Genomic DNA, 25,829 nt, shown 5'->3' on the forward strand with positions numbered 1-25,829 from the left:
ATCACGAGCTGGGGGCTTGGGGCTCTAGGGTGCTGAGGCAGGGCTGGCTCCACCGGGCTCAGGGGAGCAGGGTGTGTGGCAGTCCTGCAGCACCCACGGGCGCACGCCTCATCCCGTGGGGCTGCACCTTGCCGCACCTGGCACTGCTGCCCAAGCCCACGCACCTCTCTGGGTAATTGCTTTTTGTCAGAAACCCACACGTTTTCAGGCCATTTGCTTTGTCACAGCCGGGAGCCCGGGGAGGGGGCAATTATGTTGGAGCCCTGGCCTGAGCACAATGCAACAGAAAGTGGTTTTTCAGCACAAAACTAAGAAGAAAAGGAAAATGCGTGTGTCTGCATATTTAAGAAGTTTGCCCTGGGTTTTTCTCAAAATGTATTTAAAAATTGAAAACCTGTGAACGAAAGTGTCGGACTTTCCGAGGAAGATTTCTGTTTATCGAAAGCCGTTCTTCATCACAGACAGGCACAGCCTGCTGCCCCTTGGGGAAGAGGCCGTGCTGCGTGGGCAGGAGGAGCGGGGCACACCAAGGGGTGCCTGTCTGTCTGCGCTGCCGCTGCTGCAAGGAGAGCAGGGCAAGCACATGAGTAGAGTTAGGCTAGCACTGACCCACGCTAGTGGGTCTTCTTCTGTGCTTAATGGTCTTTAATGGGCTTTTCTTCTTCCTTGAAGGTGTCCAGTCTGTTTGCCGGCCTGTGTGGCCCACGCTTTGTGCTCTCGCAGGTATCCTGGGGTACCTGTGCCTGCAGTGGTGTGTGGCTGCTGCCCTGGGCTGCTTTCGCCTCTCCGCTCCCCTTGGCAGGGAGGGGAGAGAGGCTCTGCCAGCTTTGCTTTTGGCTCTGGGAGGGGTTGGTGTTTTCTGGAGGAAGCCGGCGCGGTTCGGTCTGAGGAGCGAGCCAGCCAGGTCTGCTGCAGGGTGCAAACCTGGGCCAAAGCTCTTCATGAGCAGCCTGACTGGTGGCTGCTAACGGCATTCCGCAGCGCTAACCCCAGCTGTGTAAAACGTCGCCGTGCGTTGCAGGATGAGCAGCCCAGATGACTGGCTGGTCAGCGGTGTGGTGCCTGTGCTGACAGGAGCGCGGTGCCGCTGCCAGGGGAGCTGCAGTGGTCTCTGCCTTCCAGTGGACACAGTGGCTTTTCAGCTCCAAAGCCACCACAGGCAGCGTCTGAGGATGGGCTGAGAAGACTTCCCCACCAAAACTACTGTGATCTGTGCATTGCTCCTTCTCGCATCCCTGGCTGCGTCCTGGTGTTTGCCGTGGAGGGAGGCCAGCACTTCATCTTCCTGCCAGGGCGAAACCTGGGGGGTCTCACGTCAGGTGCTGCAACACAGAAGTGTGGTCCCAAGCCGAGCAGCCAGCCCCAGGGAGGGCAGCACTGCAGCCGCTGCCGGCAAAAGTCATTTTTCGTTGGCATAAAAGGCAGGGGCCCATCTCCTTAAAACTCCAGTGCCATTGTCCTGCCGTGTGCTGGTGGCTGCTGCTTGCTTCTGCCCAGGCTTCCTCCCCGACAGATCCGTCACAAGCTGGAGGTGACTTATTCAGGCAATCCCAAATGAAACTATCCCTCTGCTCTGCAGCCAGCTGCCCTCCGCAGCAGAGACCCGTGGCCCTCTGCAGGGCAGCACCCCTTCAGGCAGCCCTGGCCCGTGAGAAAAGAAGGTGGTGGGAAGCTCAGAAATGGTTTTCCCCTCCCTTCCAAAGCCCCCTGTTAAAGCAGTGCTTGCCTGGCAGTCGGGTCCCTGCCGCGCTGGTGTGCGCACACAGCACTGGCCCCGTTTCTGCTCAGGCAGCTGTGTCGTGTTACGTTGTTCGGGAGTTCGAGCCCAGCGTCATGTATGTTTGGACACAGGCGGTTTAGCGGGAGCGTTACCTCACCACTCCTGTGAGCAAATCCAGTTGCTTGGGTTCTCTTAGTCGGCCGTGGTGTCTGTTGGAGCTACTCTAGGCATTACGCTTGAATTACTGCCTGTTAACTAAAAGGTAAAGTTGCAAGGCTGCAGCTGTATTGTTTAATTAGGAGCTCCATGTGCTGCTGCCTGTATCATTCCTGAGGGTGAATCACTGGCTGTCATTCAAGCTGGGGTTGGAGCCGCTCACTGTATTATGGCAGGGAATGAAATCAGACGTGGGTCTGGATTAGAGGATGCCTGAAAAGCTTATTCACAGGAGCCCTGCCTGGTGCCTTCACATCTCCTCCCACGCAGTCCCTCATCCTGTTTGCAGTCGCTCTCCATCATCTCTTGTAAATAGATGTGTGCATCTTCAGTAGCCGCCCTTCTCTCCCTTCCTCCATCCCGGCAGCGTGGGGAAACAGCAGCCAGCTGCAGACCACCCTGGGGATTCAAGCACCAGGAGACGAAGCAGCCCCTGGTGCCAGTGCTCTCCCCAGCCCTTTGCAGGGAGGCAGGACAGCTTTACACGTGCTGCTGTTAGAGCAGCTATTCTCTTTCCGGCACGGGCCAGTGAGTCTCTCCCTTCCCTCGTGAGAGCTGTTGCTCATCCTGGCAAGAGCTCTCCATCCTGCTGCTGACAGATCAGTGGGTTCAGCATCCGCTTTCACTGGCGATATCTTTAGCGCTCAGCTTGTTTCAGTGTTGGCATTTCATTTTTCTATAGGTAGCTGAATTCTGCAGTTACCTCTGTGCTTTTTGCCCTGGGTTGGTTACAGCACCTTTGTGGCTGTGCTCATCTTCCCCTAGCAGCTCAGTGAAGCTGAGCCATGCTCCTCTTCGTGAGGCTTCGGAAGATAAACTCCCTTCCTTGGACCGCCTTTGAACACTTAATATCTCTCTCATGACCCTGCTGATGCTTTAGCTTAACCCTTCCTGCAGCAGGGAAGTGGGAGCTGGCCTCGACCCTGCCTCCCACTAGCTCTTTGTGGGAGCTGCTGTTTGTGTTGTAGAGGATGGGGAGTCAGGGCACCACCTGAACTGGAGTCCAGGCATGGGAGAAGTCTCTGAAACAACTCTTGTCTTCTGCCTTCCCCTTTCTCTCGAACACTGGTCATGCTGCGTGTTGGACTCAACAAGCTGAGAGGGGTTAATCTTTTCCTTGTTTATTTGCTAATTATTCTTTCTTACTCTGAGACTGTCTTTTGTTTCTTGATTAGGCTTCTGGTATTCCATTGTCCTTTTGTGTGCTCCAAGGGCTTCTCCCCACCTCTGTGACCCTGACTTCCTCTGCCCCAGTTCTGAGGGGTTCCCCTGCCCAGGGCTCTGCTGGTTCTCTGTACCCTCCTGCTGAGATGTGAAGGTTCAGCTGTTGCTGACTGTGCTGGTTTAGATATCCAATGGCAGCTAAAATAAGAGAGATGCAGTGAGGTGCCGTGTTAATGCACTAAGGCTTTTACAGAAAAAAAAAAGGTCTTTTGTGAATCATTGATAAGTTCAGCTTCACTCAGGGTCACTTATGCAAAACCCTAATATTGATTTTTCATCTTTGCTTAGAGAGGCTTCCCACGCATCTGTTCAGGATTCAATGGGGACTCACTCATCAGCATATGACTCACCTACTCCTCTAAATCTTTCTTTTTTTTCAAGAATAGAGGAGCAGCCAACCAGCTCACAGGATGCTTGACCTCACGATGGAGGATCAGAGGTCATCACTGTGCTACAGTCTGAGGCTCTGGACATATTTTCCATGTTTGCTTTGTTCCTGTTAAGCAGGAGTATCTTTAACAAGTGAGGTAGCTCTCAGAGTCCTTTACAAAGTCATTAAATGTTCATTAGGGAAGCAGTTCTGCTAACCCTTCAGATTCTTATTGATGTCCTTCCAGGTCTCTGACCTAATTCTGGAGTTCTCCCAAGGGTTACATTGCTATCTGGAAAGAAACCAAAACAGGGATAATACAATTGTTGTGGAATCCGTGCTTGAATGCACACATAACATTCTCTTTTTAACACACACACGCACACACATACACACACACACACACACACACACACACACACACACTTCTGAAAGTCTCCAATGCTGTGAATAGTCTGGCAGAAAAATTGAATCACAACTGAAGTGAGGCAGGGGAGGTAAATATGGCACCTTTCTCTGGACAGAGAGTGCTTCCTCTGTCCATTCGCCACAAGAGGACAGAGCGTGCATGTCCCTGTTCTGCTGCATCCCAGAGGTTTTGGCTTTCTGCAGGAGAGGTCTGCGCAGGCAGGGCATCGCCGCAGCCCAGGGGCGCTGTGTGAGCACTCCAGAATGCTCCCCAAAGCCTTTCTCCTCTGGGAGAATTCACTGCAGAAGAGGGGTTGCGAACTTGAGAGACCCAGATGTCTGCTAGCCTCGTGAACTGGAGATGTCAGCGCACTTCAACAGCGGAGAGGTGAATATCAACAGAAATGCTGAAGGACTTAGTAAGATATGTTTTGGGAGGGCTAAACTCAGTGGATAGACTCAGCATAGCACACTTCATTGAGATGAAAATGTTTCATAGGTTTGTACGTAACATCAAAGGAGTCTGTAGGCTGCCATCACATTCTTGATGTTTCTGAACGTTGGTCCTACGCAGATCCCAAATGAGTATAGAAAAAGTTCCCAGCTCTGTCCCTTACAACAGAGTCGCAGGAGTCAGACTCTTAATTTAAAGCAGGTCAGTTTATAGCGCAAGCTTTTAAGAGCTGTTGCTGTGAGCTGGAATTGCAACTCTACCTCCTTCTTCTGCAGAGGTTATTTGTCATCAGATGTACGGCAGTATGGAGCCAGTGGTTTTCCTCATGTCCCGTAATGCCTCCCACTGCTCTGAAGGGACATTTGGCTCTTCTGCACATGGGCTCTGAGTCCAGCAGTCCCATGGGTCTTCCAGAGCCCCTCTGCTCCAGGGTAATTTCCCTCCAGTGTTCTTGTATTCCTCCCAGCTCGGTTCCACACGCTAATCAGTGAGAGTAAGCAGAACTGGGAAAAAGGAATGATTGGGGGTTGTATCTCCAGAGTGCTTTACCTTGGGTTTTTTGTGCTATGTTCTCGAGGCTCTGCTGTCTTTATTGCTCTTCTCTACACTTTCCAGTAAAACAAGATCTATTCAGGAAGCAGCTTTAGGACAGCTGATTTGATTTTCCATTTAGACTGTGGTTCTGCATATACTTAGTGGACTCAAATCACATTTGCTGCCTCCTCTTACCTGTGTGTTGTGTCTCTATTTTCCCTAGTACATGGGCTGTATTGAAGTGCTGCAGTCAATGAGGTCCCTGGACTTTGGCACGCGAACACAAGTCACCAGGTAGGTGGTATCAAACTGAATGAAAAGCCCAACTGCTTACTTCTCTGTAAAGCCGAGGATGCGTGCCAGGCTCTGAGACAATTGTGAACACGAGTTGGCCTGTTTTCTTTTGTTTTTTCCCGAGCAACGATGTGAATTATTTGATCATTACAATAGGCTGTTTGCATTGGAAAATGAACTGTTTCAGCCACAGATCTAACATCTCTCCCAGTTCTTGTTCTGGATCGAGAGAGCCTCCCCCTGCAGGCACAGCGCAGTACAGACATCCCCAGTGAGCTGGGTGCCAGCAGCAGCTGGGCCACGCGTGCCCGCTCGGTGCTGCCTGCACAGCTCACCCAAGACAGAGGGTGAATCTGCTGGTGCTGCAGGTGGCCCAGGTGGCGAGCCTGGGTGCTCACAGGCCTCTGCAGCACCCTGCTTCACACCCGACCCGGAAAGTGCCATCAGTCCCTCAATCTAGTGAAGTCATCTAACGAATTTTTGTCAGACAAATGACATTGCTTGACCCCATCTACACCAAGGCCAGGCTCAGCTGGAAGCCGAGTCACAAGGAGAACGTGTTGAAATACAGCCCCTTCCAGCTGTACTGCAGTCTGAGTTTCCAGGCTGCACATCAGAAAAGATGAATATTTTGCTCTCAGATACTACTGAATGTGGTTTAAAAGTGAAATATTTTATGGTCTTTCGAGATGTTTGCAACTTCTGCTGCAGATTGCTGGGTGTAGATTATTAATGTGTACATCTGTGGGGTTACCAAAATGTGCTGTCAGGAACAGAAAACCCCGGGTTTATTTTTGTGTTTGTTCTTACAGGTCTGTCAGTGCAGGAGTGTGAGAGTGTTCCCAACAGGCTCGGAGTGCTGTGTGCTGCTGGGACATACTTACAGCCCAGCAGCTGGGACTAGCGCTCTGCCGGCCAGCCCCAGCAGCCACCCAGCATCCTGGCACCTCCAAAGGCTTTTTGGAGGGGTGGGTGGGTGGGTGCAGAGTATTTTGGCCTGGCCTTAGACGTATTCTCTCCTCCCCTCAGCTATTTTGCTGGCATGGTTCATGCTGAGGATGCCAGAAGTGTGGTTGAGGCTTCCTGTGTCTGCCCAACTCTTCCTTCCTGCTGGCGGATGATTTACAGATGCTCTTTTGCTTCCTCAAGTGTTCGTATCAAATAAATCCTGGAGAAAGGAAAGAAACATGAGAGAAGTGTTACTTTTCTACCTATTGGCTCCCAGACTTAGGTGCTAAAAGGAAGAAACTGAAAACTCGAGTTCTGACACGCCTATATACCACGCTCAAAAGTCCCCCTATTTATTTTATATTCAAAACCAGCCGTTGCTGACATTTGCACTCAGCACAAGTACCCACTCACCCAGTTGCTGCTTGTGTGTACAAAGACACTTGCCTGAGATATAAATATACTTCCCTCAGCCTAGTCGTTCACTGTTCGAAAAGAGCCATGTAGTACACTTAGCCCGACGCAATAAAGCCTGGTGCGTTCAGACGAAGGCACTGTGTTCTTCCACAGCCTCGGCCACAGAGTGAGGTTACCTGTCGTCTGCAAGACATGCGGTATGTGTGCTGCTGCACTTACAGAACAGAGCTTTGGATGGTCTGTTTGGAAAATAATGGATATGAATTACTATGTGTCAGGCGCTTGCCAACTTAAATTTGGCCCAAGGAGTAAGGTTTTGTTAACCAGAGCTGTGTGAAAACTTAACGATGGAAATATTCCCATCACCTAAAAAAAAAAAAGCCACTGCTGACCTTTATGGGCTATTTCGTGCATGAGAAATTCAGAACTTAAACTGTTTGCAGACGGAGTGCTGAAGTGCTGAGCTCATGCGTGCAAACTTTAAAGTTCGATCAATTCCAAGCTGGCTGGAGTGAAGATAACATTGATTATCCCCCTATTGTTCTCCCTGGGGAGTAAGTTCACAGTATTCACAATGAACCAACCAAGGAGTTATTGGAAACGGTCCCATTTTAATCATCTCTGTTATTTGTACTGGGGGTAAAAAATATTTTTACTCTGATGGCCTTTCACCAAACCAAGAGGCATCTTCTGTTTGAAAGTGTTGTAGAAAGGATCTCTAGTTATGTCTGTTCCCTGCCTTGCCTTACACGTATTTGCATTTTGAGTTTCCTGATCTCTAAAGTTAAAGGTATTACTTACCTACCTCATATGAATGTTGGAAAGATCAGCAGACTCCTGTTTGCCAAGGTACCGTGAGGAGTCAAAAGCAACGAGTGTGGAGGATTCGTTTTCTCATTTCTTGCTGGACTTGCATTTTCAGTCGCGTACCAGGCAGAGGGCCGGGGGAGGCACCTCTCCAGCGCTGTGAGTGACCACGGCTGCAGAGATGCCCTATGGTCATCAGGTGAACGACTGCAGTGAGGCAAGGGAAGGGCCGGGCGCTGCTCTTTACCCCCGGTGGCTGTGCGGTGAGGAGGCTGGCAGAGAAGGTTTTGTTGCAGCAGCTGCCTCTACCAGCTCGCTGCCGTTGCCCGCTTCACACATTCTTGTGACATCTCTCCCATTTTGCAGGAATTTGTGATCCCAAACTCCATGTAGGTGACAAGAATAACACCGAAAAGTAACAGTCAGGCTAACAGGTTCCTCTGCTTGACAGGCTTTGTATTTTTTTGAATCACCCATAAATGTGCTGTGCTTGATGTTCTCTGTACAAGACGTATTCAGGCTGTTGCCCTTGTGCTGTGGCAGGTTGTGCCTTTGCTGGACCCTGACGTGCACTTCCCTTGTCCAGTCCTTGAGCTCTTTTCCTCTTACAGGTCTCCCATTGTTTTATCAAGCTATTAATAATACATTATTAATTATAAATTTAGAATAATTATCAATTATTGTTTGTAACAGATTTGGGCATTTATGGGAAAAGGGATTCCGTATTTCAGATACAGAATTGCCAACTTCAGAATGGTCAAGCAGTGAAGGGCGTCTGAAACATGCTGCTGGGGCAGGCTGGTGGAAGAAGGCTGACTTTGTTTGGAAGATTAATTTCAACTTTGTTGAGCCACACAATCCCTTTCTGTTAGACAGCGTAGGCAGAGCCCTAGATGCTTAAAAGCAAGTCTTCACCAGCATGCTTACTGGCTTACATCAGCCCATCTCTCATCTTTTACTCTTATTTGGGGAACAATAAACAGAGCATCTCATTGTTGCTGCCAGCATGGTGCTCTCTCGCATGTGCATGCCCAGGGAGGAGCATCTGCTGCAGGTTTCGCTCCAGAGGTGCAGACCCAGAGAGGACCTGTAGGCTGTACAGCAGCACTGATCTAAGGCCTTAGGGGTGCCCTTGCCACTCCCTCCTGCCCCGGTGCTTGTTGAGCCCTTGCCAGGCGGCTTCAGCCTGGCCTGGTGGCTGGCTGCTAAGCCAGTGGGCAGAGGGAGCAGTGCCCTGCAGGGCTGGGCAGAAAGCAGAAATTCCCGGTGCCACCAGTCCCTGCAGCACTCAGCTGTGTGGGGGCTGTGGCACTGCCCTGGTTCAGTGCATCTCTGCCCAGGAGCGGGGGAGCTGCCCACAGCTGTGTGCTCAGCAGCCTCAGTGTCCATACCTCATTGAAGAGGTATGGTCCTGCTTCCTCATGGCACCTCCTGGATCCCACAGAGGTGCCCTCCCAGGAAACTGTGCCAGCCTTGATCCTCACTGAACTGCTGCCCAGCAGAAGAACTGCTGGGAAACTCCCCCTGCATCTGCTGGGGCCAGGAGCAGGACCTCTGCCACTGTGGTAGGTCTGCTGATGGTGACAGCCCAGGGGACCAAAGTGCTTCAGAGCAATATTTTTCAGGATGGTGAAAAGAGCTGACCCAAATCTCTTCCATTCACTATGGAAAGTGAAAACTGTGTCAGTGAAACAATGACCAGTTTGTGTAATTGTGTGAGCGCTGCAGGAGAGTCACTCTACTTCAAATGGCAGAAGATGCCTGAGGAGTTGAGGAGCAAGATTTTCTTTGCCTTAAACTACAAGAACAATTTAATTTCCTCACAGCTCTCCTGATTTGATTCCTTGGCTCCCAGGATTGAGAAGAGCTGCTGCAGAGTATGCCAGTGGAGTTGTCTCATTCAGGATTATTTAAAAGAAAAAAAAAACCCCAAAGTGTTTTCCTTTGGGATTAATGACAAGGAGGAGAAAATGAAACAGCAGCAACATGACTGGAATAACAAGGCTGTGCTTTCTGTTACTGCCTCAGATTTGGAAGATACCAAACAGACAGGCAAATGCCGGAACCTATAAAGTTGCACATTCATCCGGGGACAAGGTGATTAACTACTCGGTGTATGACAGGTATACGTCATCTGGCAGATCTAAAAGCAGAGACTTGCCCAAGCACCTATTTGTAAACGAACGGCTGTAAGAACGAGCTAATAGCAGATTTCCAGGACGAAAGCACACATACAACACATTAAATCCCGTTTCTGTTTATCCAGAGTTTCATTTCTTCGTAATGTGTGGTGCAGCGTCTAGTTCAGGTCCTGCCCTGTGGAAATGGCTGAAGGTGAGAAGCGTTCAGCTGTAGCAGCAGGGTGTTACCAAACTGCTGCTTTTCACACCTTTAAAGTAAATTTGAGAAGGTTTCTTAGATCCCCTGGAAAACCATGCAGAGTTTTGCAGTAAGAAACGTCTGTGAGAAGATGATTTTCCCTAGCAAATAGAGTACCACTACTGCTACTAGAAACTAGTAAGTAGGAATGATTTGCCTACTTTTTGGTTCCCATTTGTTTGCTGGACAAGTGCTTCACAGTGTCATAAAGTGAGCACTCACCACACTGGCTTGTAAAAGAACGGGGTCTGTGGCTGCTGGCAGCTTTGCCTATAACTCCTTGTTTCACGTGGGCTGCTTGAGGCGTGTGAGAACTCGTTTGTCACCAAAATAGACTTCCCTGTTTTTCCAATTTATTCTGTATCTGGTTTTCTTTCTAGGTAGAGCTAGACTTGAAGGCTCTGGGTAGCCTTAATGTCTTGGCTCTGATTTTAATTTCCTTTAATATTGAATGAGAATATGAGCTCTCATTTTCCAAACTGATTATTGGAATCTGCAAGATCGTCCTGCAGGATGCTTTTCCCATTTATTTTTGTTAGTTTTGGCCTTTCTACTGGTAACAGCTAAATGAAACAGGAGGTAAACAGGAAGGATATCAGGACTTGGCTTGGAAAGCATTTCCAGCCGTGCAGGGGGAGGTGCTGTGCTGTAAAAGGCTGGGTTTCTGATCCATCTTGTGTAGCTCGTGATGAGGGTCCTCTTCTCTGCTGTTTTCTCTCAGAACGTATTAATTATAGTGTGATTATTTTGTCATGGGTGAGGTCTCCATTCATTTGACAGTCTCCAGGTTGAGTTTCTCAGCATGTCTGCTGACAGGAAGACCCAGTGTAACATCACCGATCCTCAATGCTTTAAGCCTGTAGCTCGTCGGTGTAGCGATGTCTGTGGGGAGCTGAGCAGGGGGCAGCAGCGATGCCGTGGTTCGCGGATGCCATACTGGCTTTACCCGTGGTCTGGTCTGCTCCCCGGGCACAATGCAGCGTCCTGGGGGGATCACACTCCTTACTGGGCACCTCTGCTTTGTGTGACATATATCTGGCTGGAGTCTCTTGCCTTTGTGTGGTCTTCTGAGATTTTTTTATTCTTTCTGAACCAAAACTTCCTCAGGAAATGAAGCCCGGTGGATGCACCAGGATCTGAAAACAGGCAAACTTTCCTAACGAGCTTGTTTCCTAATTAGCTCCTTTGATAATAATCCAGTAACATAAATAATTAAACAAACTATTGCCCATCCCCTTAAGAGCACAACAAAATTCCAACCCTCGAAAGCCCAAGTCTGAATTCAGCCACGAGAGAAAGGCTGAAGCTACAGCCTAAAAATGAAATCACCCCATAGGGGAGCCAGAACCTGAGGGGGCGGACGGCAGCACAGCTTGCCCTGGCACTGCCGTGGCAGCTGGAGAGGTTGGGGGCTGCTGCTCAGACCGGGGTGTCCAGGCACGGTTAAGGAAACTTGCTAAGCCTGTCCCAGCCCAGTCAGTCTCTTATTTCCGTGGACAACAGCGATCAGTCAGGGGAAGCCGGTGGCTGCCAGCAGCAGGGTTTCTTCCAGCCGCTGTGCTAACCTCGATCAGTGCTCCACTGTGGGTCCAAACCAGTCACTTGCCTGAACATGCATCAGAATTTTCTTTGTTCAAGTATGGCAAACAGGTGCAGTGCAGCACTGTGTGGTGTTAGTGTGTGATTTAGCTGTCTTCCACACAGACCAGCGAACGCTGCGAGGGCTTTATGCCTTACCCTTCTGCTCCCCGAACTGAGAGGCGCCTGTAGAGAGTAGTGGGTGGCTGGAAAGGGTGTCTGGTTTGGGAAATACTTGCCAGAGATGGAAAGAGAAGATTTGAAAAAGAACTGGAGAAGCTGATTACACCTCTTTCCCCCTCCCCTCCTTTTTTTTTCTTTTCTGGGGAAAAAAAAAAAAAAAAAAGAAACCGCAAACACCAGGAAGGCGATCAGGGTACCCAGCTGGGCTCATTCTGCACACCCCTGCTGCTGTAAATAAGAAGAATTAGGGTTGAGAGAATCCCTAAGCAAGAGACTTCTCAACTGTGCTGAGAAAAAGGATTTGAAACCACTAAGTTGTTTGAATGTTTTTACGTTAGGTAATGTTTTTTTCGTTAGGTGAAACTGGTGTGTTTTATGAAGAAAGAGTCAAACTGAACCAGGCTGCTGAGTCATTGTATTTGGTTAAATAAGTGAGTTTTTTTAATAGTGGGAGGAAAGAAGAAAGAAAAACAACTGTGAATGACCTTCCAGAAGATTTAAGTGTTTGTAAGTGGAAAGATAACAATAAATTGCAGAGTTGCTGGCCCAGTTACAGATGATGCATGTGAAATGATCCAGCAGTTTGTGCTGTATTTTTCTACTTGCAGGGAAGCAATAAGCCGACTGTGTGAAGCTGTATTGGGTACAAATGGAGCTATAAAAAAGCGGAAGGTAAATACTGTTTTAGCTGAACAATTTCTTTCCTCTGTCTCTTTTGATAAGCTGGATAAATGATTCCCTAACAGGCTTCAGTCCGTGCTGGAGTTAGTGTTCATTAATCCATCTGAACTCGGTATAACGCAAAAGCACTTGTAGCAGGGGGTTTAGCGTGCTGGGTTCGGGGCTGAGGCCGTGCCCTACCTTATTTTCATCAGGATTCATGCTTTGCCCAGAGTTCTTGCTCTTACCAGCCGTTGCATGGCTTGTCCTTTACAAGTTTGGTGAAACTTTTACAGCTGGTAAAAGGTCGGAGGTTTTATTTTTTTCTTTTGATTGCAAAAGGGAGCTCATTCTCAGGCAGATTACCTGTTTGTTATTTTTCTATATGAAAACTCGAACACAACGAAAATGGCAGTGTTTAATGAGCGGAGTACTTAGTAACTGGGACGCAAGGAGGGGCAGCATCGGCGGTTGCTGTTGGGTTGTGTCCGCTGGAACTTTCCCTTCTGTAACTGTGGGCCTCAGGAGGAATGAACTTACTAACTTGCTCCTAAAAATGAATACATAAGAGATTTTTCCTGATTTACTCAGAATTCCTTCATCCCCATGAAGCAAAGCAGAGTTCAGCGGGAAGATTACACATTCTGAATTACTAAGCCAGCTATGACATTTAGCTCACTGGGATTTTGCTTTATTTTTTTTTCCCATTATCGACATAAACCCCATGCCTACAGGTGTTGTATTCAAAGCAGATACTGGTTAGAAGATCTATTTGCCTCTGATCGAGCTCAATAAGATAACATAAAATCTACTTGGCTTTGATGTGTCTCTGCCTCTGACAGCCTCTTTCCTTTGTTTCTTTGTTCAAAGCCTCCAGTGAAGTTTCTGTCCTCTGTACTTGGCAAAAGTAACCTTCAGTTTTCCGGTGTGAATATAAAGCTGACCATTTCAACAAGCAGCCTCACTTTGATTAATGTTGACACGCAGCAGGTAGGATACACATAAATCTGTGTCCTTTTCTCCAGGCTGCTCTATTCTCCTCTTTTCGTGGCTTCTGAAGGAAAGCCTGGGCACTTCAAAGGGGAAGCAGCACCCTTCAGCCTTCTTGTGCCTGCCTGGTAAAGCTGAATGACACGATGCCTCTGAATTTAAAAATGAGAGTTCTTTGGAGGAACCGGGCATGCAGCGTATGCCCTTTTTGTTTAAGGTGGTGTCTTCTGCGGGGAGAGATCTTGGCAAACTGTTCTTCTGTGCATGTTTCTCCCAGTACAGTGTCTAATAAACAAGGCACTAGTCCCAACTGGAGTTTCTGAGAAGTCCTAGGGGGGGAAAAAAGTTGATATAAATAATGAGTCAAAGCTTGGCTTTGGTGTTGCTCAAAGCTCTTTTACAGCTGGGTAATATATTTGCGTAATTATACTATGCAAAGACTCTGGGCTCCATCAAGAAGTGTTCCCAAGAGTCTGGATCTGCCCTGGAACTGGGGTGTGCTCCCTTCTTGGCGGATGTAATGAAGGGCTTTGTCCTGCCCCCATCAGCTGTGGCTTCAGCTGCTGGCAGATTTTGCCCGGGGCCAGCAGTGGGTTTTGCTCCGTGCTGGAGCAGGGGAACATCAGGAAGGTCGCTTTGGCTCGCTGGCTCTGAGCAATCACTGCACGGAGCTGACAGTGTGCTGAACATCAAGCAGCTCGTGGGGGTTTGCCTGCAGCTCAGAGGCCTCCTGTCCCTTGGACCTCTGTGCGAGGAGAGTAAGATTTCCTGTCCTTCAGGCACAGTAGCAACGGGCTTCCCTACCGTGGGTGATACTCTGGTGTTTGGTGGCCCCTTTGTAACAGGGCTGAAAGCTGGCGCTGTAGTTCTCCTTCCAAATGCGTTGTTGTGCCCAGTCACTGCACACATGGGCATGCAGGACCTTCTTTCTGGGACTTTCATTATTAGACCTTTGCAAACGGAAAATCCTGTTTATTCTTGCACCATCACCACGTTTCGTTGTATTCACATCTGCATAATCTATTGCACTTGATTTTATAGTAAAGAGCAGCTTGTCTGTAGAGATGAGCTAGATAGTGTCTGAAATCAAGGAAAGCTGATCCTTGATGTGGGTAGTGAAACTTCTACCAGGTAATAGTTTGGTGCTAGGGGTGAGTGTAGTGATCAGCGTATCAGTCACGCCTGTTTGTAAAAACACCACCGTTATATAAACCAGGCACTTAAATAAAATTGTTGGTAATGTTAAAATGAATTAATATCTTAAGACCTGTACGCATGCACCCAGTGTCTCCAGTTATTCCCGTTTCAAAGTATCATTTAGCTGCATATTGACCAAGTTAGAAGTCAGTGGTTGAGTTCGTTCTGAAAACTCTTTAAGGAAGATTACTGAGGGGTCTAGTCATTGCTAAACATGTATGGGTAGTCTCAAAAACACTCCCTTTTTTATATCCTTCCTTCACAAATGATATGTGCATATACTAATGGATTGGGTTGTCATTAACTTAATTGCGTGCCCTATGAAGATACATGCTCTGCTGTTGTCTAAATGTGTGGCGTATGAGCATGCTTAACCAGTTTGTCATGCTTTTCAGATTGTTGCCAACCATCACATGCAGTCCATCTCATTTGCCTCTGGAGGTGACCCAGTAAGTAGTGACTTATCCCAGTAAGTACTGATTCATAAGATATACTTCCGCAGGTATAATGAGATCCTTATGAGAATAAAAGTACCTGCAAATACTTTGCTCCGTTCCTGCCTATCACAAGCACTAACAGAGTACAGTGCGCTGCTGGATCCTGACCAGGAATGCAAGAAGACTGAGAGACTGAGACTGGGAGACATGGAGTAGTGACTCGGTGGATCTCTGATAGATTCGTATAGTTAACGTGGCTGTTGCCCGTCAGTAAGCCTCAATACACTCTAAAGCCCTCAGGCTTGGGAGTCTAAGGACACGTGAGCATAGGAATTGCATTAGTTCTGTGGTCCCTGTAATCCAGGAGTTGTCACAAAAGCAGTCAGCGCTGTCACCTCTAAATTTTTAGAGCATTTCTGAGTCAAACAAACAGCTCCTATGAGACAGATGTGGTATAACCTCCTTCTTCCTGCAGATACGGATTTTTTTGCTAGTATCATAGTCATGAAGTCATTGACATTTTCAAGCAAGAGGTTTTCTGTCCTCTTCCAAATTCTTTATCGCAATGATTGTAAGCAAGGAATTTGTCATCCATAAAAATGCCCCATTCCCTCTTCGAATCTGAGCAAGCTGCTGGCATTCTGAATTTCACACTCCATGTGGTATGAAAACTTCTTTTTTTTAATCAGTTTTTAATTTTCTGCCCTTCAATTTTGTTAAATGTCTCCATGTTCTTTGGTTATGAAACAGGGAAAAGAGAAGGCTTTGGGTTATGTTCTGATAGCAGTGGGGTGGAAGCCAGATCCAGCTTTGACTGGAAAATGACAGATCTGCCTCTTTGGATTTATGAGCTGGCAGGGAGAGCTGGCCCTGTGTGAGTGATGGATCTTCTCTGGAAGGCCGTGGGGGTGATGTAAGGAGCCCAGCTGCTCTGCTCGGCTCTGCTCTGCTCGGAGAGATGCTGCCCAAGCTGCCTGAGAACTGGATCTTTCTGGAGCTGGGCTGGGAGATGAGGAGGGAGCACGTGTGCAGGCTCTGTGCTGTCGGTCCTGCACCCAGACGGGAGGTGCAGCACAGGCCTGCTGAAAGATCCCACATGGATGCCTGTGTTATCCTAATACAGCCGTGGGCTTTGCAGACCCCTCCTGATGGGGATTCCCAGATGGCTCCAAGTGTTGGCAAGGCGGTGTGCTGAGCATCACAATGCCTCATTTCCAAATTCCTTTTTTTTTGATAGTTAAACAATTTAAATATGTCCTTAAGCAGACTTGTTATTGAAATATGTTCCACGTCTTAGCTGCTGTCATGGTCAGTTTGTCTTTACGCAACGTTTCCAGTTGGCAAATCCAGGGACGCATTTTCAGACCTCTGCTCGGTGGGTTGGATGAGTAATTCTCCAGGGCTTGTTTACCCTTTTTAGTCCTGGGGTTTTCTTTATATTATTATCCTGCATTGGACTTGTACAGTGATCCCATCAGATCTCACAGGCTGCACAGGGCTGGGTTTGTTCCGTGCGTAGTGGTAGGATGACGATATGTGCTTGCACACACAGATGTGAGTGCACGAAATGAAAAAGAAATATTTAGCTTTTTTGTTTTAATGATACTAACTTCGGAGATATTTAAAAAATTTTCTAGGACACGTTCTACAGTCTGTATGATCTGCCTCTCATGTCGTTCATTGTGAATTATTAAATGACTGTTTGGTGCATATTGCAAATGGGGGCCTTGTTTCCTGCCAGCTGATTGCATCTTCCCTCAGGAGAGCCATGCCTTTAAGCTGCGAAGTGCATTTTCCCCAAACCGCCTTAAAGATCCAAAATAACAAAATGCATCTTTAATAATTAAAAGAATGTTATTCATTACCTCACCATTCTTACCATAATGCTGAATTATCAAGCGACTCTTTGCTTTTGCAGTACAACTAGAAATGTTAATTTTTCTGTTGCGGTTCCCTTTTCAGCTTGACTAGAAAAAGTGGGGATTATTTCAATGTTGGCTGGAAAGAGAATCTGAAACAGACAACTGATTATACTGAGGTGGTCTGATCTCGGCAGCAGCCTTGAGACCCAGAGTGATTTAACCTGATCGTAGCCAGACTAAAACCAGGCAGCGACAATTGAAATCAGATGCGTACTGTATTCTCAAATATTTTAAAGATTGACTTTTCTAAAATGCCTTCAAAACTCAGTCCTCGTGTTACAAATCAGGAGTGTTCTAGCTTGTCCTTTGCAGTGTATTAGCACTGTTTTATCTTTCACGGATGCTGATAAGGACTGTCTCAGCTAAAAGCTGTGACGGACAGTCGTGCAGCCCGAGTGCGTTACACAGGAGAGGCTCCGCGCTCCATGGAAGCAGCAGCAGAGAGCAGCGTTGCCTGCTGATGAGGCACCAGTTGTGTTTCTACTCCTGTGGCAGAGTTTGGAATTGAATACTCAGTTTACTGAAGACCCAAAGAATGCTGTGGGGTCTGCTGCCTTTATTACAAGAAAAAGGTGCCAGGATAATGACTGTGTCGATAGCCAGCAGCATGTTGCTGATCTTTCCCTTAGCTCACTTTGCTAGTACCTCCGTTTGTTTTCCCTGAAGGAAAACCACTTTTTAAAGCTAAAAATACATCTCTCTATACTCAGTTGCTTTGCTGTGGTGGTAGGATTGTTCGTAATGGTAATTTTAAAGACATTTGTTGTCTTCTTTCCTATAGGATACAACAGACTATGTTGCATATGTAGCAAAAGATCCGGTTAATCAGAGAGGTATGGAAACAATTTTTAGATTGTTATATATGTTTATGTGATTGCTTTATCTGTACCAAGGAGTTGTTTGAGTTTTAAAATACAAAAGTTACTGAACAGCTCAATATTCTACACAATTTCTAACTTCCCTGTATGGATATGTGTGATGGTATGCAGGCTCTGGCTTTAAGTGTCATGCTATTTGTGCAACAGAGTGAGAATCTGAGGTCAGACTAAAGCTGTATTAGCTGCTGGCTCCATGCAGGGGTAGGAGCCTTCCCAAGCCAGTCTTGCCTGGGGATGAAGGGCAGAGCCTGCCAAGGTGGGCAGCTGCCCCACGCTGCGATAGCTTCCAGGTAAGGGAGGGGTGGTAAATGAGCTTCCTGGTCTAACCCAGACTCCTCGATATGTTGCTGGAAGGCAGCATGGGGGATGCACTCAGGTGTATGAGTCCTCCTCCCCTCTGGAGGCTAACCCAGGGCATAAAATCCCTTCCCCTCGGTCCCATTATTTGCCTGCAGTACAAGAATCATGTCCTTTGGCTGTTTCTTTCATGCCAGACAGTTCCCAGAGCAACGCTGCCAATGGCTATGAAGTCGGTAGTGGCAGCTCACAGGAGAGTTTACTCTTAAGGTGCTGTGGATGGCTCAGAAGATCAGGATGCTTTCTGGAGAAGCTGGGCTGGAGCCTTACAGCCTGACCTGCCACCTCTCTGTAGCTCTATCACTGCTATTTTGACTAACTCAGGGCACTCGGAGAGTTTGCCAGTAAGTTCCAGTTTGATGCTGGGATGTGCAGAACTCCTGTACCCTGGCAGCCTGCAGGCAGGGCTGGCAGCTGGCCCAGCGCGATCGCGCAGTGCTGTCGCGTGGTGGCTCTGCAGAGGAGAGAGCAGGTCCTGGGCAGAGGGCACTTGCTGCTGGAGTGAGTTTCCTGAGGTTGTGTGAGAAGAAGGACTACTGGCAGGAGCAGGGTCTTGCCCTGAGGGAGCCCTGCCCCACGCTGCCAGAGCCACCCGTGCTTGTGTTTTCATGCTAGCAGAGCTGGTTGTCTCCTCTACTTCTGCTTACTGCCGGGCAGGGAGAGAAAAGGAGACACAGGAGCACTCCATGCAGGAAGCAAAAATGGAAAGTTTCTTTTATTGAGGTATAAATTGATACTGTGACTAAAAAAACCCTACAGCAATTTCCTTAATGCGTCAAAAATCAAAGTCCTAAAGCTATCTAGATGCATCATTTCACGCCCAGCTTTTCTGCTGTAAGCAACATAGCTTGTGTCTCTCTTTTCTGGTATAAAGTGCATTTACTTCAAGGTGTAAAGGAAGATGTAAAGAAAGGTGTTTCTTCGCAGCATGCCACATACTGGAATGCCCCAATGGGATGGCACAGGCGGTGATAAACACCATAGGACAGGCTTTTGAGCTTCGGTTCAAACAGTACCTGAAGAACCCGTCTAGCCTGGTCGCCTCTAATGAAAGGTCAGCACATTTTTGGTCACTTCACCGGCGGTTTCCTTCTCTGCGGTACTTTTCAGGAAAACAATATAATCCAAATAGTGGTCCACAAACGAGATGTTTTGGATATGCTTTCTGGACATAAACTAATGGAAATATGTACTGTATGTACAGAGTATAATAGATGCAGAATGGCTTATTGCAGTGAACTGCATTGATTTCTGTGACATTTGTACAGGTACATGACACAGAATTTAGCTGTACTGTTCTTCAGCCAGAACAGCTTTATCTGAAGTCATGCAAGTAAGTTGAACAAATGTTCAAATTACTCCGCCCAGGTAAATTCAGCTCCATAAATGCTGTGTGCACACACACACACTGAGATCAGTTCTGACTCATGCCAAGTTTAAGCTTACTGCAGCTGTGGATAGTGTGTAGTGGGGACAAAACCCATTGTAATTCACCTTTCTGCTGTTCTGCTCATGTCCTGGCATCTGCCTCAGATTCCACCCAGTGAGACTTACATCAGGCTCGCGTGCTGAAATAAACACAGCCACCACTTGGCATTTTAAAGTGTGAAGCCCTCTCCTCTGCACGTAGCTCAAAATATAGGGCCTAGATTAATTTCCAGACTGCAATTCCCCATTTCGCTTGCCCTGTTTCCATTGCACGGGGGACACAATTCTTGCTCTAATTTATGGCTCTCCTCATGAGTTTGCCATTACCTATTCTTCTCAGTTTTGTCTTTACTGTACTGCTATCTCCCATGAGGAGGTAGAGCCATAAGGCTGTTTAACTGTGTCCGGAGCATGAGAGTCACTGTGCAGGCAGTGTCACCGGTGCAGTGTCTGATGCAGTGCAACAGAACGGGTTTTATTACATAGGAGCAGCCTCAGCTTCAGTTTATATTTATTTCATTGTGCACAGTGGTTCTTGCCACTGCACTGCTAATACTGGCCTGTTTCCCCTGGGGACGATAACCAGAGGATGAGCTGTCCCTATGGAACTCTGCTAGGCTGTGCCACAAGGAAATCAGAGCAAGGAGAAATGGAAGAGGATAATTAGATTCCTTACTTGAGCCCAACCCAGACAGCCTCGGAGGATGGTCCTTGGGCAGAGAAGTCGGATGTTGCTGTGTGAATGAGTCACTCGCTTCCAAAGTGCTGTGAATCACATAATCAAATACTTGCGCTGCATATCACATAATCAACTACTTGAACTTTATCTCTTTCCTGCTTGAGGCCTTTTATCCAATTATATTCTTGTTAAACAGAGAAGTAAGATTTGAGATGAGCTTTTAATTTTGGGACTGGAGACAGTACAGGAAGCACCTAGTTGTTTTGCAGTGTATCAGCTGTATATTTAAACTACCATCATTCTGGTCAGCGCAGGAAGGACACGGGGTGGTCTCCTTTGTGTCATGCAGTGCTTTCTTCAAGCTCAAACAGAACAGTTTTGTTGATTACGAGGATTAAAATCAGGGTACATTCCATTCAGGAAAACCACTTTTTATTTTTTTGTAGCAAAATTTTATTTTCTAGAACAGTTGCAGACTTGTCTAACTAAATGCCGTGAGCTTTTAATTTTCTGAGTGTCCCTCCCCCCAACCCCCAGCAATCTCTAGATTTACACAGTGTGACGAGAAGCCAGGGGAATTAGTTCTGCGATCTACATTTCGGACACTTAATGAACGATGTATTTGCACTGTTCTCTTAAAGTTTCAGTAGGTGGCTCTTATACTCTTATTTTCAAGTCAAAGAAAGGGGATCTGGTCTGCCCGGTGCTCAGAAAATGACTGTACTTTCCTGCACCTCGAACTGTGGTGACTCCATTTTTAACTCAGGAAGAAGTAACTGGAAAAGCAAATGACTTGGAAAGTTCAGGCCCAGAGCCCTTAACAGGCTCCATATGGCTCACTGTGTGTTGTGAGATGCACAAGCACTGCGGACGTTTGCCTACACCAGAAAGCAGCTGATGACACTAGTCGCTTTCTGCTTTTCTCCATATTTCTTCAGTGAGGCAGCAAATGCTAATGGATCAGCTGGGAGTTCACAGGAGAGAGAGGATCACGAATATTACAATGAAATTCCAGGGAAGGAGCCTCCCACTGGTGGAGTGTTAGACATGCGAGTGAAGGCGCAGGCAGAGCACAGGGCTAACTGTCTTCTACCGTGCAAAAAGCAGTATTGCTTGGTAAGTACGTTGTCTGCTGGGATACCTATTTGCTGCCTGTTGTGGGAATGAATAATAAAGAGTTACGGTGGTGTAAGGCATGGCATTAACATCAGAACCAGTTCCTGATTATCCTGGGAAAGGGGTTTTTAGGCTAGATTTAATAATGCTTAGTGCATAATTGAATCCCAAAGCACTTTCTGAATATTAACTGGCTTGTCCTTAGAGTACTTTTAGAAGACCAAGTAATATTCCCTTGTTCGCTTGCTAGCTGTGAGAAGAAAATAGATACAGAGTTAAATGGTTTGTCTGAGAGAACATCTGCAAAATCTGGGATCTCCTGATTCTGTGATCTGATAAATATTTCATCCTGCCCATTATGATCTATGACCTGTACGTACAACATTAACTGATTGCAATGTATATACAACATAAATTACCCTCACAGTGTTTCAAGAGGCTCTGTTCAATCAGCCACAGCAGCAGAAGATGCGTGTATCTGCGGCTTTTGTGTGGCGTAATGGAGGAATAAAAACCGGTCAGTCAGGGAGTGAAACCGGCCGACTTCAAAGCAAGACCTTGGCAACAGCGGCATTTCCCTGCTCGGGGAAGCAGGGAGCGCACTCGGGCATGCCTGCTGGAATCTGCCTGGTGCTGGCTACAAAGTGCTGCTCCCACGTGTTGCTTGTGTCCGGTGGCAGCTGCTCCCGGGTTCCTGTGTGTTCTGGTGCTGCTGCTTCGTCCGTTTTTTGCTTTGTTAGCCTGCCCCCACTCCACATCTCGGCTGTGGGCGTGGTGGTCTCCGCCTGCCCAGCGGTTCTCTAAAAGCATTTGACCATATCCTGAACTTGCATTTGAATCTTGCCAGAACTGCTGCAAGGAGTTACCCTGCAGCGTGTAAATGCAAATGCCTTTATTTCCATGAGATGTTAGTTTTTTGGTTTTCCTTTCTGTTCTGGTGACCTAGTGCTGCTCAGACAACTCGGTCACCACTTCACTTTCAAACCATGATGCCTGTAATTATTTCTCCATGGTTTTATTGGAAGTTAACAGTCTCTGTGAGGTTGGATTACGTCCAAATGTGACGCCCTGTAGAAAAAAGGAGTATCACCATGAAATATTATTTGAGGAGATAGACAGGAATTTTTTGGATAAGAAGATACATTTAGTTACCTGTATCCCAGTTAACTGGTGCGTAGATGTTTTAAAGTTACCTGAGGTTCCTAAGAGTCTACATTACCTGACTGTTTTTACAATTTTTCTACAGACTGGCAGCCCAACATTCATCAATATATATGAAAACTGCCCAGAAGAAAGCAAAACTGCAGGTATGTACTCTTTTCCTTCCCACGCGTACGCAGAATTAACCACGGCAGACTGCCTGGGAGAGCTGCTCCTTGGCTTTCGTTACAGTGGTGAGGTGGGTTCTGCGCAGTGGATCACTTGTCGTTCCCTAGGTGAAGGGCAGACAGAAACGCCTTACAGCTTTTCTAAAGGCCACTCCTCTATCTTCAGGGCTGCTGGCAGACTCACCCGTGCTGCTTGTCATGATACTGTGCGGTAGCTCTTTGGTTTTTTAATTCTGTTTCATACTCTTTGGCATTTTATTCCCTTTCATACCCTTGGAAAAATGAAGATACTTTGTAGCTTATCAGTCTCTGAAAACACCCCTTCCCCCTAGAAATGCCTGATGAGACCCAAATTGTCAGCATCAGGTGGTTCTTCCAACAGACCCTGTGTCCTGGGTTCCAGCATCACTGGCTGCTCAGTGTGACTGTGCCCTTCCCCTGCCTTGAGCGGCTTTGTGCCCAAGGTCAATCTGCCTTTAGCAAAACCTGCTCCTGGGACCCCCAGGATCACCAGTCTCCCTCCCTTTCTGGACTTCCCTTGCTCAGCTGGTGCCCTGGGCGCATTTCCTGGGCTCATCCCTTTCGCTGCACAGCGAGGTCCACCTGCACCACTCTGAAGCGATCCGTTACACCGTCTGCAGGGCAGAGTTCAGTTTCTTGTGTTACTTTGATTTAAGGAAAGAGGAATCGAATGGTTTCTACAAAGAGAGGGTGAACAAATAAAAGAATGAATGAATAGATCTATGAATAAAATGTTTGCTAAAGGGCAAAAATATGTGTGCTGTTTGGCTAGCTGAACTGCTATTATTTTCAGACCCTGCAGGGGATATTCTGTTAGCCCGTTCCTAGGCTTGGATCTAAATGTGACAGATGTGGCTTTGGCTCTCGAGGCAGAGCCACAACGTGCCAACCTCCTCTGTCTTCCCTGCTCCACCAGAATAGCAAGAGAGAATTGTTAGGCTTCCCACAAGCTTTTTTGTGGTGCAGAAGGGAAGGAAAGTGTTTTGCAACAAACAATGTACACGTCTTGTCTCTGTGTAGAGTCATATGTATTATTTTATTTTCAATCATTCGGGGGTTACTGCTGACATTGATTGAAGCAGAACTGAACCAGCGTGGAGCATTTTTGAAAACTTAATTCTAACTCATTTTGGGTAGTGTACCTTGTGCCTTCTAGCCATAAGGAGAAACAAGTCCATCTGCCAATTTTTCTTTTCATTCTGAATGACTTTAGTGGGATATGTAAGAACAGCAATGTTCCTATTTCAGCTTTTACAGCTATTTTAACTTGAGTTTAAAAAAAAGAGGAAATCTGTGCATACTAAATACTAATTGCAGGTAATTGCGGTGAAAAATCACAGAAGACAAAAAAAGAGGCAACTTTATTGAAGCCTGCCTACAAAACAGACCTTTTTGATGATCCGTGTTACATCAACACGCAGACCCTTCAGTCTGCAGTCTGTGCAGCCCGCGGTACAGCAGCAACGCAGATCCACGAGAGCCCTCTGCGTCAGGCCAGTAGGTTCCCGTTGCAATGCCGTATCTTACTAAGCTTTGAAAAGAGGGGGGGTCTTGTCATTTGTGTGCACGAAGAAGGATTTTGGTTTCCCCGTGAGAAATACAGAAAAGACGGGGAAGAAATCCTTCCTGGGTAGATCGGTTTTGCTTGTTAAATTCAAGACAAAGGGGATTAAAGAGAAGAAGTAGTGACGGTAAGCAAGTAGAGCAATCTTTCGTCTTCTGCAGTTGACTGATGACAATAAACAGTGCTCCACAGGTAACAGTAAACACATCTTTAGGACAATATAAAAGCTTGGGAGTGAACCACACCTCAAGAAAGAGGCTTCGCCTGTATGTTCAAGATCTTAACCACCCTAGGGTGGAAGTGGCCTCGGATGCCTTTACTCCGCAGGCAGTAGCCTGCAAGGTCAAAGTGAGATTGTTGTGACCATCTTTTCTCAGTTCTTGCCTAAGTGACCTTGTCTAAGTCTCATCCAATAATTTCTCAATGAAACTGTTTGATCAGTAGTATCTATTAAATGTATGTAAAATGAAGTCTTGATTTACAGTCTCAGTGGTGGGTATCTGTTAAATAACTATATAGTTCCTACTGATTCTCCTTGTTATTGAAAATACTTTATTAGCTTTGTCTTTTATGATTTCCCACTGAGTGTTTCCTCTGTCAGAGTTGGCTCCACACAAGAAAGTGGGCAAGGGACTGGATAGAACTACAGTGAAGGAAATCTGTCACCATTAAGACATTTCCAACCTGGGGCTGTATTATGCTCTAAAAGGAACTGGATGTATCCTGAGGAGCCTTAGGTTGCACAATTCCATTGAAGAAGTGGTATCCAGCCTGTGAATCTTTTTCAGTATGACTGGCTATATCCCAAACCACCCATTTTTGTTGGTACATTCAGTAATTGTTCGTTTTTTCACAGCAGATGCATCATGCTGTAATCCTTCCCTTCTGGCTATGTTGGCTATGTTGTCTTACATTCCTGTGCGTAGCTGGAGCCACTCAACATGACTCTCCCAATGATCCATGACAGTCTCTTCAGAGCTTGTAAGGAAGAAGGAGAAACTAGATCTTAAAAAAAAAAAAAAATTGGCTGAAACCCAATAAAAATCTTGGTTTTACAGGAAGATTTGACTTTTTAATACAATCACAGAAATGCAAACCCAAGCAGGAGAGCATCAGAAAAAATCCTGTTTCCAATCCCTGTTGCCTAGTGACCCAAAGCTTTCCCACATAAGGTATGGGAAAAGACGGTGTGATCATTTTACCTAACACACTGGAGGGTTGTGAGCATTCCTGAGTGCTTGTTATTACTCTGCAGTGCTGGTTTGATCACAGCTTCAAGACTGAACCATTTAAATTTTTTAAAAACTACAAAAAAAAAAACCACAACAACTGTCTTGCCTCCTTTTAGGCTGAAGTTTGAGGTGAAGTGTCCAATACATTCCCTTTCATTTAATTTTAGAGTCACCGGAAGCTGTTCAGCAGAGTGCCACAAGCAACACAGCTGGTCTCTCTGTTCTGCCACAAATAAAGCAACAGCTAAAGAACGAAGATTGTTACCATGGCAAATTAAACAGGAAGGCAGCAGAGAGCCTCTTAGTCAACGATGGGGATTTTCTGGTGCGAGAGAGCGCAACATCACCTGGTCAGTATGTCCTCAGTGGACTTCAGGGAGGGCAAGCAAAGCATCTGCTCTTGGTGGATCCTGAGGGCAAGGTACGAACATTTCATATACTGAAATTTCAGCTACTGCTCAGATATGTCAGTCAAAATGCATGGGTGC

The 25,829-nt window shown here is 46.9% G+C and overlaps 1 protein-coding gene across 1 annotated transcript in view; it reads left to right on the forward strand.

The window, feature by feature from the left end:
- SHC4 (SHC (Src homology 2 domain containing) family, member 4) overlaps window positions 1–25,829 on the forward strand; it is a 32,706-nt gene that overhangs the window by 5,408 nt on the left and 1,469 nt on the right. Inside the window, exons 2-11 of the mRNA XM_010143864.1 lie at window positions 5,150–5,220; window positions 12,141–12,204; window positions 13,063–13,182; window positions 14,775–14,828; window positions 17,520–17,571; window positions 18,901–19,027; window positions 21,019–21,196; window positions 22,443–22,503; window positions 23,863–24,042; window positions 25,509–25,762. Of these exons, the coding sequence (XP_010142166.1) occupies window positions 5,150–5,220; window positions 12,141–12,204; window positions 13,063–13,182; window positions 14,775–14,828; window positions 17,520–17,571; window positions 18,901–19,027; window positions 21,019–21,196; window positions 22,443–22,503; window positions 23,863–24,042; window positions 25,509–25,762 (1,161 nt within the window). The remainder of the gene's footprint in view (window positions 1–5,149; window positions 5,221–12,140; window positions 12,205–13,062; window positions 13,183–14,774; window positions 14,829–17,519; window positions 17,572–18,900; window positions 19,028–21,018; window positions 21,197–22,442; window positions 22,504–23,862; window positions 24,043–25,508; window positions 25,763–25,829) is intronic.

Source organism: Buceros rhinoceros, unplaced genomic scaffold, assembly GCF_000710305.1.
Source record: "Buceros rhinoceros silvestris isolate BGI_N320 unplaced genomic scaffold, ASM71030v1 scaffold34699, whole genome shotgun sequence".
Lineage (NCBI taxonomy): Eukaryota > Metazoa > Chordata > Aves > Bucerotiformes > Bucerotidae > Buceros > Buceros rhinoceros.